The sequence below is a fragment of the Lynx rufus genome, unplaced genomic scaffold (assembly GCF_022079265.1).
Source record: "Lynx rufus isolate CCGP_SWC_20201006 ecotype Redwood Valley unplaced genomic scaffold, mLynRuf1.p SCAF_6, whole genome shotgun sequence".
Lineage (NCBI taxonomy): Eukaryota > Metazoa > Chordata > Mammalia > Carnivora > Felidae > Lynx > Lynx rufus.
Genome location: NW_025814878.1, coordinates 88,828,422 through 88,843,718, shown reverse-complemented (window position 1 = coordinate 88,843,718; position 15,297 = coordinate 88,828,422). Strand labels below are relative to the sequence as shown.

The following is a 15,297-nucleotide window of genomic DNA, read 5'->3' as shown; positions in this document are numbered from 1 at the left end:
TTAAATAGAAAAAAATCTCAAAATGCTACTATACCAATTTTCCTCCTTTTTTAAAATTGAAGTACAGTTGACACACAATGTTACATTAGTTTCAGGTGCACAACAAAATTATTATACAACTCTATACATTATGCTGTGCTCACCAAACACTGCTATCACAATACCACTGACTATATTACCTATGCTTTAGCTTTTGTTCCCTTGACTTATTAATTCCATAACTGGAAGCCTATAACTCCCATTCCTCGATACCTATTTTGCCCACCCCCCAAGACCCCCTCCCCTCTGGCAACCACTAGTTTGTTCTTTGTATTTATGGGTCTGCTTCTGCTTTTGTTTGTTCATTTGTTTTTTAGATTCCACATATAAGTGAAATTATATGATGCTCATTCTTCTCTGCTGGCTTATTTTACTTATTTCACTCGTACTCAGTATCTTACAATGAGAAATGCACGAAGATAGCAATGTTTGTTCAAAATGCCTGGTTATTAAAAAAAAAAAATTGTGTTAGAGTAGGAAAAAAAAAGTATGGCTACTGTAGCTTTTAGTTAAATAAAGGTTATTATGTTTGTCAGAAACTGTTCAAGAACATTTCTCCTTATGTAAGGCTTACCCCAGTAATGCTGCTTAGGTCAGTGTCTGTCTGGATTATCTGCAGCCTAAATGCCAACTCTGTAAATTAAACCTGTCAAGTGACAGCTTTGCCATAGCATGCATAACCAACATTTAAAATTTATTTATACTCCATTCCCTTTCTCTGTCCAGATTAAATTCTCCTTTCCTAAGCAATTTTTTACTCACTCCAGACTGTGGCATAATTCAATATGTTCTAAACCGTTCTATGGAAAGTATGGCCCTCCTGATTTCCAATTCCCAAGGGATTTTCATTCAGACTTTAGAACAGCAAAAGAAATTTTTCAAAGTTCACTAAATAAGAAGAGTTTTCTCAAGCTAAATTCTTCCAGGTAACAGTATGTGAATCAGTCATAATAATGGCATGCTATGAAAATGCTATGAATTATTATAGGTCCATAATAAGTCCTTTATTCACTGTCTCAAGGAAGCAGTTCTTTCCAACATGCAAATGTAAATATTATTTTGACTAATCTGTCCATCACATTGTAATATGCATGCTGAACCTCCACAGAAGTAAATACTATATTAAGTGGCAAGATCTCTAAGGTGAAAACACATTTTCATCTGATTTGAATTTACCTAAGCAATTTCCAGGTTTGTATTTAAGTTGATTAAAATTAGTTATGAAAAGTAGAGGGATGGGGCTTCTGGGTGGCTCAGTCTGTTAACCATCCAACTCTTGATTTTGGCTCAGGTCATGATCTCAAGGTTCATGAGATTGAGCCCCACTTTGGGTTCTGAACTGGCAGCACAGAGCCTGCTTGGGATTCTCTCTCAGTCTCTCTCTCTGCCCCTCCTCCTCCTCCTCTCTCTTAATCTCTCAATTTCTCTCTCAAATAAATAATTCTTTTTTTTAAAAAGGTACAGACGATGGACAAAATAGAGATTAACTGAAGAGAATTATTTCTTAAAGTGGACAATTTTCTTTAAGTTGTTTGAAAATTCCTTAATTTTACTGAGAAAATATTACTTCTAATGATTGGGTTTGATGACTTAATAAAATGTTTATTTTTGATCCAGCAGGACTTACTTACCTAAAGATATTTACATCTTTAGCATCCACCTAGGTCTCTGACAGTTTCTATGTCTGACATATACAAAACACAATAGCCCAAGTACAGTGATTAGCCAATGGACTTTGACCTTGAAAGGTTTGTTGTGACAAGCTTAAGTGCTTGTTTGGAGATTTCTGTGTCTAAAATTCCCACAGAAATGATGTGGTACTATTGTTTGGTTTTATTATTCATCAAACTTATTAAAAAGACTTGATACCCTCATCACAAAAAAAAAAAAATTGTAACTATGCATGGCCATGGATGCTAGCTAGACTTACTGTGGGGATTATTTCACAATATATATATAAATATTGAGTCATTAGATTGGACACCTAAAACTAATATGATATTGTATGTCAATTATATCTCAGTAAAATAAATACACAAAAATACATACAAATACATAAAAAAAAGACTTGATAAAACTTTAAATCAGTGTCTTAAGGAAAGAAAACTTTTTAACATAGAGCATGCTTCAGTTTTAAACATTCATGCTGACAATTACATGTTCACAGAAATTTAAGTGTACTCTACATTTTTTAACATTTTTTTTACAATCACATAGGAAGATTAATTTTAGATATAAAGTATAATAGGCTTTTCTATAACAGCAAAAGGAAACAAAACTTTTACAGTGGTGTAATTACGGTTGTGTCCCTAAATTTTTAGGACACTTCTTAAGTATGGGAATATACTTAAGATTGACCTCTGTACTGGTATCCAGACACCCACTGTAGTATTTGCCTCTACTAAGTATACTCAGCACATTATTATATATTGAAGTCTAGTGTTTGTTTCTGGGTTGGTATTGTCACATTTGACCTTTCTATCATTGCGATGGTAATAAACATACCATATTAAATGTGAAAGTTTTTTGTTTTGTTTTTTGTTTTTAATTTTTTTTAATGTTTATTCAGTTTTGAGAGACAGAGAGCAAGCAGGGGTGGGGCAGAGAGAGAGAGGGAGACACAGAATCTGAAGCAGGCTCCAGGCTCTGAGCCGTCAGCACAGAGCCTGATATGGGGCTCGAACCCACGAACCGTGAGATCATGACCTGAGCTGAAGTCAGACACCCAACTGACTGAGCCACCCAGGCGCCCCTGTTTTGTTTTTAAAGTAGGCTCCACCCAATGTGGGGCTTGAACTCATGACCCTGAAATTGAGAGTCAAGTGCTCTACTTCCTGAGCCAGCCAGGTGCCCCTATTAAATGTTTTTAATCAGACTTCCTCACAGCCCCAAATCACCATTCTATTGTCTCAACTGACCTAAGGAGATTGAAAGGGATGAAATCCTCCATTCCTTTTATATGTCTGGTATAACTGAAATCATCCCATGTTTACTATGAGATCTGCCACACTTGTAAGGATTTCTCTGTTCGTCAACATCGGGATTTGCTGATTTGTTGTCTTCTGCGGTATTTCCTCTTCCATAAGGATCTTCCTCATAATGGTCTTAGAGACATTTTTATCTCCCAACTGTCGGATTTTGCATTTTGAATATGTTGATAAAAAGTCCTACCTACCTTGATGAGCTCAAGGACATGTTTTGCTGAGTAAAGTAACTTATAGCTGGGCATCTTGTTTAGTGGCAGAAGAAGTCTTTCATTTCAGGGCTTCTTCTGGAGCTTAGCAAAAGCACTGGCTTTCAGCATTGGGTTTTCTTACCTGTAGATGTCTGGACCACTATTTGCAAGCACGTTGGCTCAGTCTGGAGACCTTTTGCTAATAAGTGCAGGTGCTGATGCTCCAAATGCAAATCAATAGAGGTTAGTGAGTCTTCAGACCACAGGAGTCTCTGACCGATGCGGGGATGGACTACTGCTCTGTGAGAGTCAACACCTTTAAACTATTGGGCTGACTAGAGCAGACACCCTCAGCACAGCAGTGAACCACAATGGCACAGGACACTTGTAAACATGACAGCTGCCAGAGTGACAGGCCCATGACTACCCTGAGCAAGACCATATTTATATCTCGTTTAAAGTGTGTCCTTTCTCTCAACAGCAAAAGCTTTCTCTAGTTTTTCATCCTTGACCTATGTCCTTTTCAAAATAGAAGAAGGTGGTACCTCATCTGAGAGGCTAAGACGTCTGGAAGCTGATTAATCCACTTGTGAGTTTGGGCCCGGCTTTTAGAGGTTGATGAACGTAACTGACTGGATATTTCATGTCAGTACTACTTTCGGCAATTACAAGATGTGTGCCTTACGAGGCTCACAACTTGTATCACAAGTTTTGCAAGAAAACTGGCTAAGGCTGATTTGTCTCTGCTTACTATTTGTTGAATTTATATCTTGTCCAGCACATTCATTTTTTGAAAAGTCATTACATGAAAAACTTTCCACCATTCCAATTAGCATCACTGTGTTGACCACCTTTGGAGTGAGAATAGCTGATTGTTTTTCAACTACACTATTGTACATGTTGGTCAAGTTTTGCATTTATTATGAAGTTAATTCTGCCCATGACATGTTAATATTTTCTCGTAGTGTGCATTAATATTTAAACTTTATTAAAAGTTTTTGCCATATAGAAGTTTTTAATTTTTATATAATGAAAATCCTTTTCTGTGTGACTGAGTTCCCTGACCTACTTAGGAAGGTCCCTCACACCCCAAGATTTTTTTTAATACTCCTTTTTTTTTAAAATAACACTTTAAAATATTTACTTCTGTTACAGTGTATTTGTAAAAGGACATTATATATTTCTCAGCTCTGTAGTTTTCCTTGATTTAGATGGATTCAAAGTTTCCTAGGAGAGGAATTTCTTTAAAATGATTTTATTTTTGCTTCAGTAAGAGCCTGGTCCAATTCCTTTTTTCAAAAGTGCTTACTTACTTTGTTTACAGAGTATATGTTTATAAGAATGTTGAATAACTACGCAAGCACCGTCTCTGAATAGAAGTACTAATAAATCCTAAAATGGTGCACTACACTGACCAAGAACACAGTTTGATCCCTAAAGCCGTTTTCAATCTACTGCTCTGTGAAAACAGCAAACAAAAGGCCTCAGTGTTAGTAGAAAACCGAGTTCTTCAAAGCAGGTAAAAGTCCTGTTTAGTCCCTCCATAAAGTAGAGGAGAAAGGGTTTCCAGATTGTGACAAAGTTGCCCTTGTGTAACACAGAACAATTATAAAGCTTTACTTCTTAAGGGCCTAAATTATGAAAACAGTGGAACAACAGAACTGAAAATGAACAAAACAAGAAAGAAAGAAAGAAAGAAAGAAAGAAAGAAAGAAAGCAAGCAAGCTTTAGCTTTGACGCAAAGAATTACAGCAGTCCTTGACATAACCAAAGATTCTTAATTTTTAAAACGCTTCCTTCTAGCAGTGACTAACCTTTCATTATCTGTGACAACACATCAAGTGAGCAGCAGTACAAAGGATGCATGTGATTTCGAAATGCCACAACTGAGCCAACTGCAGTCGCCCGCGTGTGTAGTATGGAGGCGTGACCAAAAAAGACTATAGGAAGCATGGGGCTTTATCTGCCTCACAAGGTACTCTCCCAGTCTCCCCTAGCAGAAGTTTGCGAAGTTTCTCCCCGCTTGAAAGTGCCCCCGGCGACAAGTATCCACCTTGTCCGAGCCTAGGGCCGTGGCATTCAAGGTGTTGAGTCACCGGGTACAGCGGCCGTGCGACATAAATATTATTTGATGACGGAGATCGTAGTGGCGCAGGTGCCAAAGTAAACCGCTGACAAAGATGACTGTGGTTTGACTTATGGCAGAAGAAAGTAGGGTCGGGGCTAAGGCACGGTTCCAGCCCTAAAGGGATTGCATTTTAAGTTTGAGGCAACTTCAAAGCTCCCCCTGTGACATCTGCGCACTCCTCGGCGGTTTTAACTATGACAACCAGGGCTTCCGGCGTGATTCCTTACAGTCGATCGAAATCTTCTCCCGCTCCCATTCCTTCCCCACCCCAGACTTCGTCCACCCCTGAGTCCCTCCACTGCCCCTTCCCTCCCCCGCCCTAGAGATGCTACGACTCCAGCGCTTCGCCATTCATCAACCGGTTCACACCGGCAGCGGCCGCCGCGCGGTGACGTCCGCAAGGGGCGGGTCTCCGCCCCCGCTCGTCGGCGCTCGGCCTGGGGCCCCCGGCGGTGATTGGTGGCCGGGAGTTCACACGTCGTGCCGGCTATAAAACAGAGGGTTTGTGACGCAAGGGCGCCTCGGCGCGCGTATTGGCTCCCTGTACTGCGGGCCGGCTGGGCTACGCGCTCTCCTCGGAGCCGCTCACTGCATGGTAGAGTCTGGTGCCCCCGCCGCCGCCTGCAAAGCCGCCGCCGCCCCGCGAAGACCACCGCTACCCCCTGCCCTGCAGCCGCCGCCACCGCCTGTGTCGCCGCCGCCTCGGGACCGGCTGTATGATTAGGCCACAATCTTCAATGAGTAAACATATTCCTGTGAGTATCCGTCGCACAGCCGCCTCTGGGGCCGGGGATCCACGGCCGGCCCCCCCATCCCCACCGTCGCCTTTGTTCGGAGCCCGGCGTCCGCTCCCCACCGCCCCAGCACGCAGTTCCGGTGGGTCCCTGGCAGGAGGGGTCCGGACTACGGGCCTGTGACCGGCCGGTGGGGCTGGCTGCGGGGAGGCGAACGCTGGGGTCCACGGGGCTGCGGAGTGGCGGTTGGCTGCCAGAGGCACCGGCTTCCTCATCCCCGCCGAGCCGGGGACGGTGGGGGCGGTGCGGCCGGGCCTGCGCGGCGGGCGGGGGCGGTTTCGGCCACCGCAGCAGGCCGGGCGGGGCGGCACAAAAGCCGCTTTGTGACCGCCGCCTCCGCCCTTGGCCCTCGGGTCTGGCGCGCCTGGCCGGGGCCCGGCGGGCTCCGCGGCGTCCCGAGTCCCCTTTGTTTGGCCGAAAGAGAGCGGCCCGCCTGGGAAGCGGGAGACGTGGCCCGGGGTGGGGCAAGGGCTGCGCGTGTCACTGCGGAGCCGGATACGGGGAGGGCGCGGCGGCGGGGTCGCCACCAGACCCGGGCCGGCGTGGAGTAGGCGGGGCAGCGGGCGAGGCTGATAACGGTCTCGACCGGGAGGTCTCCGGGCTCGCGGCCCGGAGCGGGACAGGAGCCTGGTGCCGCCACCCCTGTGCTCCGCGGCCCGACCGGCGCCTCAGACAAAATGGCCTCGGCGTCCGCGCCTGACTGAAGGCGCGGCGCGAACCCGTGATTGCGGCGCGGAGAGGGAGCGCCGCGGGCGGGCCCCGGCGCGCACGGCCGCGTGTGCTGAGCTGCGGCCATCGGGGGCTTTCCCCGAGCTGCAGCCTTACGGGGGCCAGTACGAGGCTCTGCTAGGTGAGGACACCCACTCCCTGCCCCGCCCTGCTCCCTCAGTCTCCACCTGGTAATTCGAGCTGTTCCGGATTTAACGCCCCACTTCGGGCTCTGGATAATGGGAACAAGTCGAGTCTTGTCCTTTCTCTGGGACAAGTCGGTGGAGAAATGGTCTGGGTCTGAGCGCCTTGGAAACTGCCAGGACTACTGTTGCACTGAAGCGAAGGAGTCCACGGCCGGGCACCAGTATGCACTTTCCCTGCCAATCTTTGGGGCCCTGGATGGCGCCTTTTAATAGGGGACTATTTAGAACTGTTCCTGAAATCCTTGGTGTAATGTGTTGTTGCCTGCTTTTGGCTTGTGGCAACGGCAGGCAACCAGAGCCAGAATTCTGAGGTTTATCTTCTGTCGGTGGAAGCCTTCTGCCATTCCAAGAGTATTAAGTTGTTATTTGCACTGTAGTTGGAACCGTCGACCTGCTTGGGATCCAGATTCTGAGGCAATGCTTCCTGTTATTCTTTTTATACGAATTTTGTTTGATGGCAGTAAATCGGTTGAAAACCAAAAAGCTAGATCATTCCCATGCATTTCACATATGCTCTGTACCAGGTGCGTTACCTAAGATACAAGTAGATCTGAAACAAACTTTCCAACGAACTACTGGACAAAGTGGTCCTGCAGATTAATTGCGTTGACTGCAGTCTGACAGACCAACTTAAGCTTCTGCACAGAAACTGCTTTCTTCCCTCTGTGTATATTATTGTGATTATATGCACTGCTAGGTGGAAGGGGAGAGACATTCCTTGGTATTTCTGAGCAGCCTATTGTGGATAGTTTCTCCTGTGGAAAGGAAATTGGTAATGAGGAAATGTCTTAGGCAGTAAGGAAAGGTGTTAGGTAGCTGTGGTGCCTGCTATTTTGGTGGAAGTTCCCCCCCAGCCACTGGATGGCTCCACTAAGTGAATTATTTCTGTTGCTTTCTTTGCTCCCTGATGAAAGTTGCTTATATGAAGAGATGTGTCCAGACTCAGCTGTGACGAGAATTTTAGCTGTTAAATGTGGAAATCGTGATGTGAAATACTGTCTTACATATTTGCTTTCAGTTGACAAAAGAGTATCTGGAAATCAGAATACCGAACTACACGGGTCATTGCACTTAACACTTTACAAAGATTCTTAAATTCCTTGTATGTCATGGAAAAGCTGCCAGAATCACTTTTTTTTTTTCAATTCTAAGGAAATAATATTTAGGATTTGAGGAAAACATATAATTGAAATTATTTTCCAGATTACTGCAGTCTGTGTTTGCTGTAGTAGAGCAAAGTCCTTAATGGTAGTCACTAATGTTTTAACCCAGCTAGCAAATAGGTGAAGGAATAACCTCTGAGGGCTCATTTAAACAAATTTGGAATAATGAAAGTCCTCTTTCTTCTGGGACAGTCTTGTAAGAAATGACTCCTGAGGCTAGTTCCTTTGTTTTGACAGAAAAAATGAACTGGGTTTTTGACTTGATGTTTCAATGATTTGCCATATGTGAATTCTTCAAAATGTAGCAAAGTTATTCTGGAGCCTATAACTGGCATGGTGCAAAATGCTATTTAAAGTTGCAAAATGAAAATAGCAGATAGATTGAATTTAACTTTAAGCCTTTTAAATGTTTAAATTTAGGGGAATCTTTTATTCTTAAAAGAATACATTTTATTGGGTAATTTGCCTTTGGAAATACATATAAAGTGTTTGAGGCAGTGCCTGGTACTTGGTGCTTTTATTAACCTATGAATTTTTCTTATTCCTGGCTTTACTCCTAAGCACACATGCAAACACAAGTCTTTTTTTTTTAATAAATGTATATCCTTATGATACTTCATATAATAAGTTGATTGACTTTCAAAGACTCAGATAAGGAAAATCTGTTGAAAGGGAATTATTAGGTTGCTAAGAATCAAATGAGATAGTGTATCTGGAAGAATTTGAAAACTAGTTTCTGTTTTTCCTCTTAAGAACATATTGGTTGAGGGGAGCCGGGCTGGCTATGTCAGTTGAACATGTGACTCTTGATCCTTAGGATTGTAAGTTTGAGCCCCATGTTGGTTGCAGAGAGTACTTTAAAAATAAAGGTTAAAAAAAAAAAAAAAATATATATATATATATATACACACACACATAGGTTGAGTCTTTAGAGGAGTAAGTAAACTATGCAAGAACTAACAGCTTCCAAACTTTTCATGAAGTTTACAATATGTAAAAATATTTTATTAGTTGGAAAACTCTACATAGAAAGCTGTTCGTAGGTAGAGCTTATAACAATGTAAAGCCAATAACTATTTAAAATGAATAATTAATTGAAAAATACATGTAAGTGATACTGACCAAAGGTAACAATGGTATTTGAGGGTTTTCTGTTTGAGGGCAGTAATTTCAATTTAAAGTAATCTACTTGTGAATGCTTGTTTTATGGTTATTGCTTTAATCTGTAATCACTCTTATATTTTTGTATATTCAGTAAAAGTTGAAGAGGTGGGTTGGGCCCATATTTGAAGATAGTTGTGCACTTAAATACTACAAAAGTGTAACATATTCCTTTGAATTAGAAAACAATTTTTTTCCCTCTCTCTTTTTTTCTTTTAAACAGCAGTTCTGTGGTGTTCTTGGTCACACATTTATGGAGTTTCTGAAGGGCAGTGGAGATTACTGCCAGGCACAGCACGACCTCTATGCAGACAAGTGAACTGTAGAAATTCATTACTACTCCACCAAGAAGCCCCCATAAGAGTGGTTAACCTGGACACAGAGTGTTGAATTGAAATCCACAGAGCATTTTACAAGAGTTCTGACCTGGATGGGGTAAACCTCAGTGCACTTCCTTTCTATTGCCTCAGTATTACTGGATTGAAGAATTGCTGCTTCTTGTTAGGAGGTTCATTTCATTTCCCATTACTCCCAACTTCATACTCAAAGCACTGAGAATTTCAAGTGGAGTATATCGAAGTAGACTCAGTTTCTTTGCATCATTTCTGTTTCAATTTTTAAAATTCTTTCATAACCTTATTGAGTGTTTTTAACAAAATTAACATGGCTCGAATGAACCGCCCAGCTCCTGTGGAAGTCACATACAAGAACATGAGATTTCTCATTACACACAACCCAACCAATGCGACCTTAAACAAATTTATAGAGGTAAGGTTTGATACTCTTATTGATTACAGTTTGGTGGTGGGGCTTTTTATCTAACAAAATATTAGTTTAGAAAATTTTTGTTTGAAGCGGGGCGCCTGGGTGACTCAATCGGTTAAGTGTCCGACTTCCACTTAGGTCATGATCTCACAATTTGTGAGTTCGAGGCCCCTGTCAGGCTCTGTGCTGACAGCTCAGAGCCTGGAACCTACTTCGGATTCTGTGCCTCCCTCTCTCTGTGCCCCTCCCCCACTTGCACTCTGTCTCTCTCTCTCTCTCTCTCTCTCTCTCTCTCTCTCTCTCTCTCTCTTAAAAATAAATAAATGTTAAAAAGAAAGAAAATTTGTGTTGGTATAACTGCAGTTCAATTCCCAGAAATGAAATACCAGGTTTTTCCCTTTAGGTTATTTTTTACATCTAAAGAAGGACATGTACTTGAATTAGTTTGGATTTATAATAAGATAATTTAGTTGTTCATGCCTCACAGTTTGCTTATTTAAATTTCTGTGAGGGCGGTATAACAGTATGGTTTTCACAAGAAATTTATAGGAGGAAGGCTACCACGTAGACATTTTTCATGTATCTGCTTAGCCTAATGACTAATATCATAACCAAAGTTAGCTTATGTTTTGGACCCTATTTGATGCTTAGAAGCCAATTTTTAGCTACCAATTATAATTAGTAATAATGGATTATGAGTCTTATACCCTGTAGTTTTAAATGATGTTGGTTTTTTTACACTGTAGTTTTGGGATTTTAGAGTCTTTGAATTTACTTCTAAGGTTCTAAATTACAGTATGTACTGCAAATGAGCAAAAGTTTAAGGAACTAATGTAATCATGTCAGGTCAGATTACTTATAGTCATGAGTGATTCCTTTGGGTTCTATTTTATTTATCTTTGTCCCTGAATTGCTTCTAATCCTCTTTTGGTAGTACTTGATCTCCATCCAGCTTGTGTTACCATGACTATAAACAACTTCCATGTATGAAGGGCCATGGGATTTTTTTTAACGTCTCATTTGTTAAAAATATGTGATGTTTAGTATTTCCCCTTTTTTATGCTGCTCTGGTATTGTCACTTAAAACAAGATTTCACTTCCCTATTAAACATACCTAGGTTATATCAGTGATTCCATGAATGAATTTCTGTTAACTAGCAATACCTGTTGGACAGTTGGTGAGCAATAGTAACATTGTTGTAAAGACTTATTAAGTGTGTTTTATGTATGTTTTATCCAGGAACTTAAGAAGTATGGTGTTACCACAATAGTAAGAGTATGTGAAGCAACTTATGACACTACTCTTGTAGAGAAAGAAGGCATCCATGTTCTCGTAAGTATATAATAGTTTCTATGTGTTTATGATACTGTGCTACAAAAAAAATGACCAACTTCAAAATGCCTAATTTTTTTAAGTTATTACAAGAGAATGCATTATCTTAATTTCTAAGTAAAGGTGAAAGTTAAGTAAAGCTTTGAAGTAATGAGATCTTTATAAAGATTCAGCATTTATTTGCATTTCATTGACAGTAGGGTTTCATAAAACACATGTTTAGACATATTAAAATGCTTCTGAAGACATTGGAGTGTTAGAAACTTAGAATTACTAGTTTGGTATTTTATTAAAAAATTAAACTGTTTAAATATTCTTTTGACTTAGGATTGGCCTTTTGATGATGGTGCACCACCATCCAACCAGATTGTTGATGACTGGTTAAGTCTTGTAAAAATTAAGTTTCGTGAAGAACCTGGTTGTTGTATTGCTGTTCATTGTGTTGCAGGTCTTGGGAGGTAAGAGAATTTCTTAAATCTGTTTGATGGTATTGGTCTTAATTCTAGTAAAAACTTGATTTTGATTCCAGTAAAGACTCCGTTATCATTTTTTGAGTCATTTTGCTTTGTTACGTTACATATTAAAACTAAAAAGTAGGTGGGGGTGTCTGGGTGACTCAGTTGGTTAACCACCCAACGTCAGCTCAAGTTTGTGGGTTCAAGTCCCGCATTGGGCTCTGTACTGACAGCTCGGAGCCTAGAGCCTGCTTCGGATTCTGTGTCTCCCTCTTTTCTCTGCCCCTCCCCTGCTCATGCTCTGTCTCTCTCTGTCTTAAATAAATAAACATTTTTTTAAAAATTTTTTAAAAAAGATAAATGAATGTAACTATAATGTATTCCAGTACATTATTCCAGTCTGGAACTAACAGACACTATAGTTGTAATTTACACTTGTCTCTGTGGGCACAATTATTTACAGAGTTAATCGTGTGTGCTAGGTTATATCAATGGTATTAGAGTCATGGTCCAAACTCATTGCGAAAAAGAACTATGAATCATTTCTAAGGTAATTTGCATTGCATATGGTGTGCTTTTGATAGAGTGCTTGATCCTGAATTCTGATTCAATGAGAACTCCTTACTCAGTAATACCAAAATATTCATGTCCAGATTTGTGCATCACTACCACTGCCCTCCATGCCCTCCACCAAAAAAAAAGTTCTATTCTAGTGGAGGGAAGTAAAATGAACACTGATGGCCCAGTGATTGGGGGGCAGGGGGGTTAAAGCAAACATTTGCAGAAGGTCTTTAGGAGAGGAGTTCGTGACCTTTAAAAACAATTTTTTTTTTTATAATGGAATATACTTTTCACTGCTTGGAATTCAGGAAAAAAATTGTCTGCATTTATCAAGATTTACCCTCCTAAATTTTTTCAAAATTGCCCTCCAATAATACAAATCTTAATTTCTAGACTTATTTGCAACAGTTCAAGGCATATTTCCTTTTTGGTTCCAGGTAAAAATCTGGGTTTGGTAGGAAAATGCTGATACTTTATTAATTTTTTAACATGAAGTCAAGATTTATTATAAGGTATTACATAGGAAGGGTAGTAAATTATAGTACTTTTGGATTGGGGAATGTTTGGAGTATTGAATTTCCTAGGATTTTTTTTTTTTTTTAAGTGATTTACCAAAATTCTTACCTTACCAGAGCTCCAGTGCTTGTTGCCCTAGCATTAATTGAAGGTGGAATGAAATATGAAGATGCAGTACAGTTCATAAGACAGTAAGTGTGTAATGAATTTTTTTTCATCATTGTTAGTGAGTTTAATTATATTACAATTTTTCCCCCACGGTCCACCTAACCATTAAGTTCATTTTTAAGACAGTATTAAAGCCAGGAAATAAAGATCTTACCTTTTTTGAATTTCATGTAATTCTAATCCAATAAATTTGTCTTTTCTTACACCTCATGTAAATGGATATATAAATTTTGACTATTGTAACTAAACACCCAAGATTTTGAACTTTTTACTACCCTTTTTTCATTTACACATGTATGCCTATCCATATTTCTGCATTAAGTCACAGCCTACTAATCAAAAGATTAATTGCCACAAGAGAGATAATAATTAATTGCCTATAACATGGTAAATGGAAATACAGAGGGATTTTGCTTTAGTTGCTTCATCTTTTGTTTTTCTCCATCCAGAAAGCGGCGTGGAGCTTTTAACAGCAAGCAGCTTTTGTATTTGGAGAAATATCGTCCTAAAATGCGGCTGCGCTTCAAAGACTCCAATGGTCATAGAAACAACTGTTGCATTCAATAAAACTGGGGTGCCTGATGTCATTGCCTTGGAAGTGGAACTTGAAACAGGACCTAATTTGTCATACATAGTAGCCAATATGTTGGCTTAGTGAATAAGTCTAATGAAGCTTCCATAGGAGTATTGGAAAGCAGTTTTATCAGGCCACAAGTTTGATGGAATTGCAACCTCTATGCTTGGGTTACGATCAACCTGTTTTGGACACTTAGCAAAAGATTCTTGCTGTTCAACATTTAAAATGTGCTTATCCCTTGTACCAATTGACCTTTCCTGAAATCATGCAGTATTGAGTTATGTCTTTAAATCTATTCCCATGCCAGAATCTTATCAATATATATGAAATTTAGAAAGATTAGGTGCCAAAATACCCAGCACAATACTTGTATATTTTTAGTGTTATACAGAACTAAAATCCCAGGAACTATGAACACTCTGGACCTTATGTGGTTTATTCCTTCAGTCATTTCAAACATAGAAATTAGGGCCTATATGGTTATTTGCCTGCTCACTTTATGTTTACATCTCCCACATTTGTACCAGTATACATCAGGTTTGCTCAACCTTTTTTTTTTTTTTTTGGATTTTTACCAAGTCTTAACAATGATTGTTTCATGTCTTTCTACAAATTTTATTTTGTGCTGTTAAGGAAAACCTCCATTTTGAAAATCTACATTGTACAGAAGCACATGTCTTTAATGTCTCCAGACAAAAAAAGCCTTACAGTTAATTTTAATGTTTGCACTTTGGGGTGCAACTTACAGGGAGGGCCTGAAAAAAAGAATGGGAGGGGGCTATTAAGTATTTTTAGTAAAATGTTGCCTTTGTCTTGTGCAGAACATGTAGAATATGCTCTTTAATTTAGTAAATATTTTTTTAAAAGGTAGAGATGCTTTGTTATTGTAGCTAAAACAATTCTTAATCATAAAATTTCTGAAATTCTTGTATTTTTTTTCTTATCTGAAGTTGTTTACCAACTTATTTTTGTTTGAAGTGTGATTTTTTTTCCTTCTCTTCCCAACCTCTCTTGCAAAAAAAAAAAAAAAAGTGGGTTTCTGCTAATGAATTGAGCAGACATCTAATATTTTATATGCCTTTTGAGCTGTGTAACTTAATATTTGGATACTTGATAATTTGTTTTATTATGTAATTGATAAAATGGTGATGTGTATTAATGTTAGTTCAACCATATATTTATACTGTCTGGGAATGTGTGGTTATAGTTCTGTGGGAGAAATAATTTGTCAGTGTTCACCAGCTTGTAAAAATCTAGTGCGAGAGCTTAAACATCTAAATAAATAATGAAATGCATTTATCATCATTGAAATTGTTTGGCTTAAAGTTAACTTATTTTGTAGAATATGATATAAATGAAGTATGCTTCACTTAGTGCCATTTGAAGTATGTCCTCTTTTTTTTTTCCTTTAACAAATGAAGGATTAAATGAAGTTGACATTTAGTAAGCTCTTTATAGATACAATTTGTTAAGGTCGTGAGAACTGCTTAATATTAAAAAATACTTTCCATTATAGACTTTCTTTTTTACAGGCTTAGTACACTGCCA

The 15,297-nt window shown here is 39.7% G+C and overlaps 1 protein-coding gene across 2 annotated transcripts; it reads left to right on the top strand.

Annotated features, from left to right (window-relative positions):
- Positions 1–5,904: 5,904 nt before the first annotated feature.
- On the top strand, positions 5,905–15,060 carry PTP4A1 (protein tyrosine phosphatase 4A1). 2 transcript variants are annotated; one of them, XM_047102388.1, is made up of 6 exons: positions 5,905–6,097; positions 9,601–10,142; positions 11,380–11,472; positions 11,800–11,930; positions 13,121–13,195; positions 13,622–15,060. In XM_047102388.1, the coding sequence occupies exons 2-6, from the start codon at positions 10,038–10,040 to the stop codon at positions 13,737–13,739; spliced, it is 522 nt and encodes a 173-aa protein (XP_046958344.1). In that variant the 5' UTR covers positions 5,905–6,097; positions 9,601–10,037; the 3' UTR covers positions 13,740–15,060. The 2 variants fall into 2 exon arrangements, with proteins under 2 accessions (XP_046958344.1, XP_046958343.1); XM_047102387.1 differs by having other exon boundaries at positions 9,598–10,142.
- Positions 15,061–15,297: the final 237 nt, after the last annotated feature.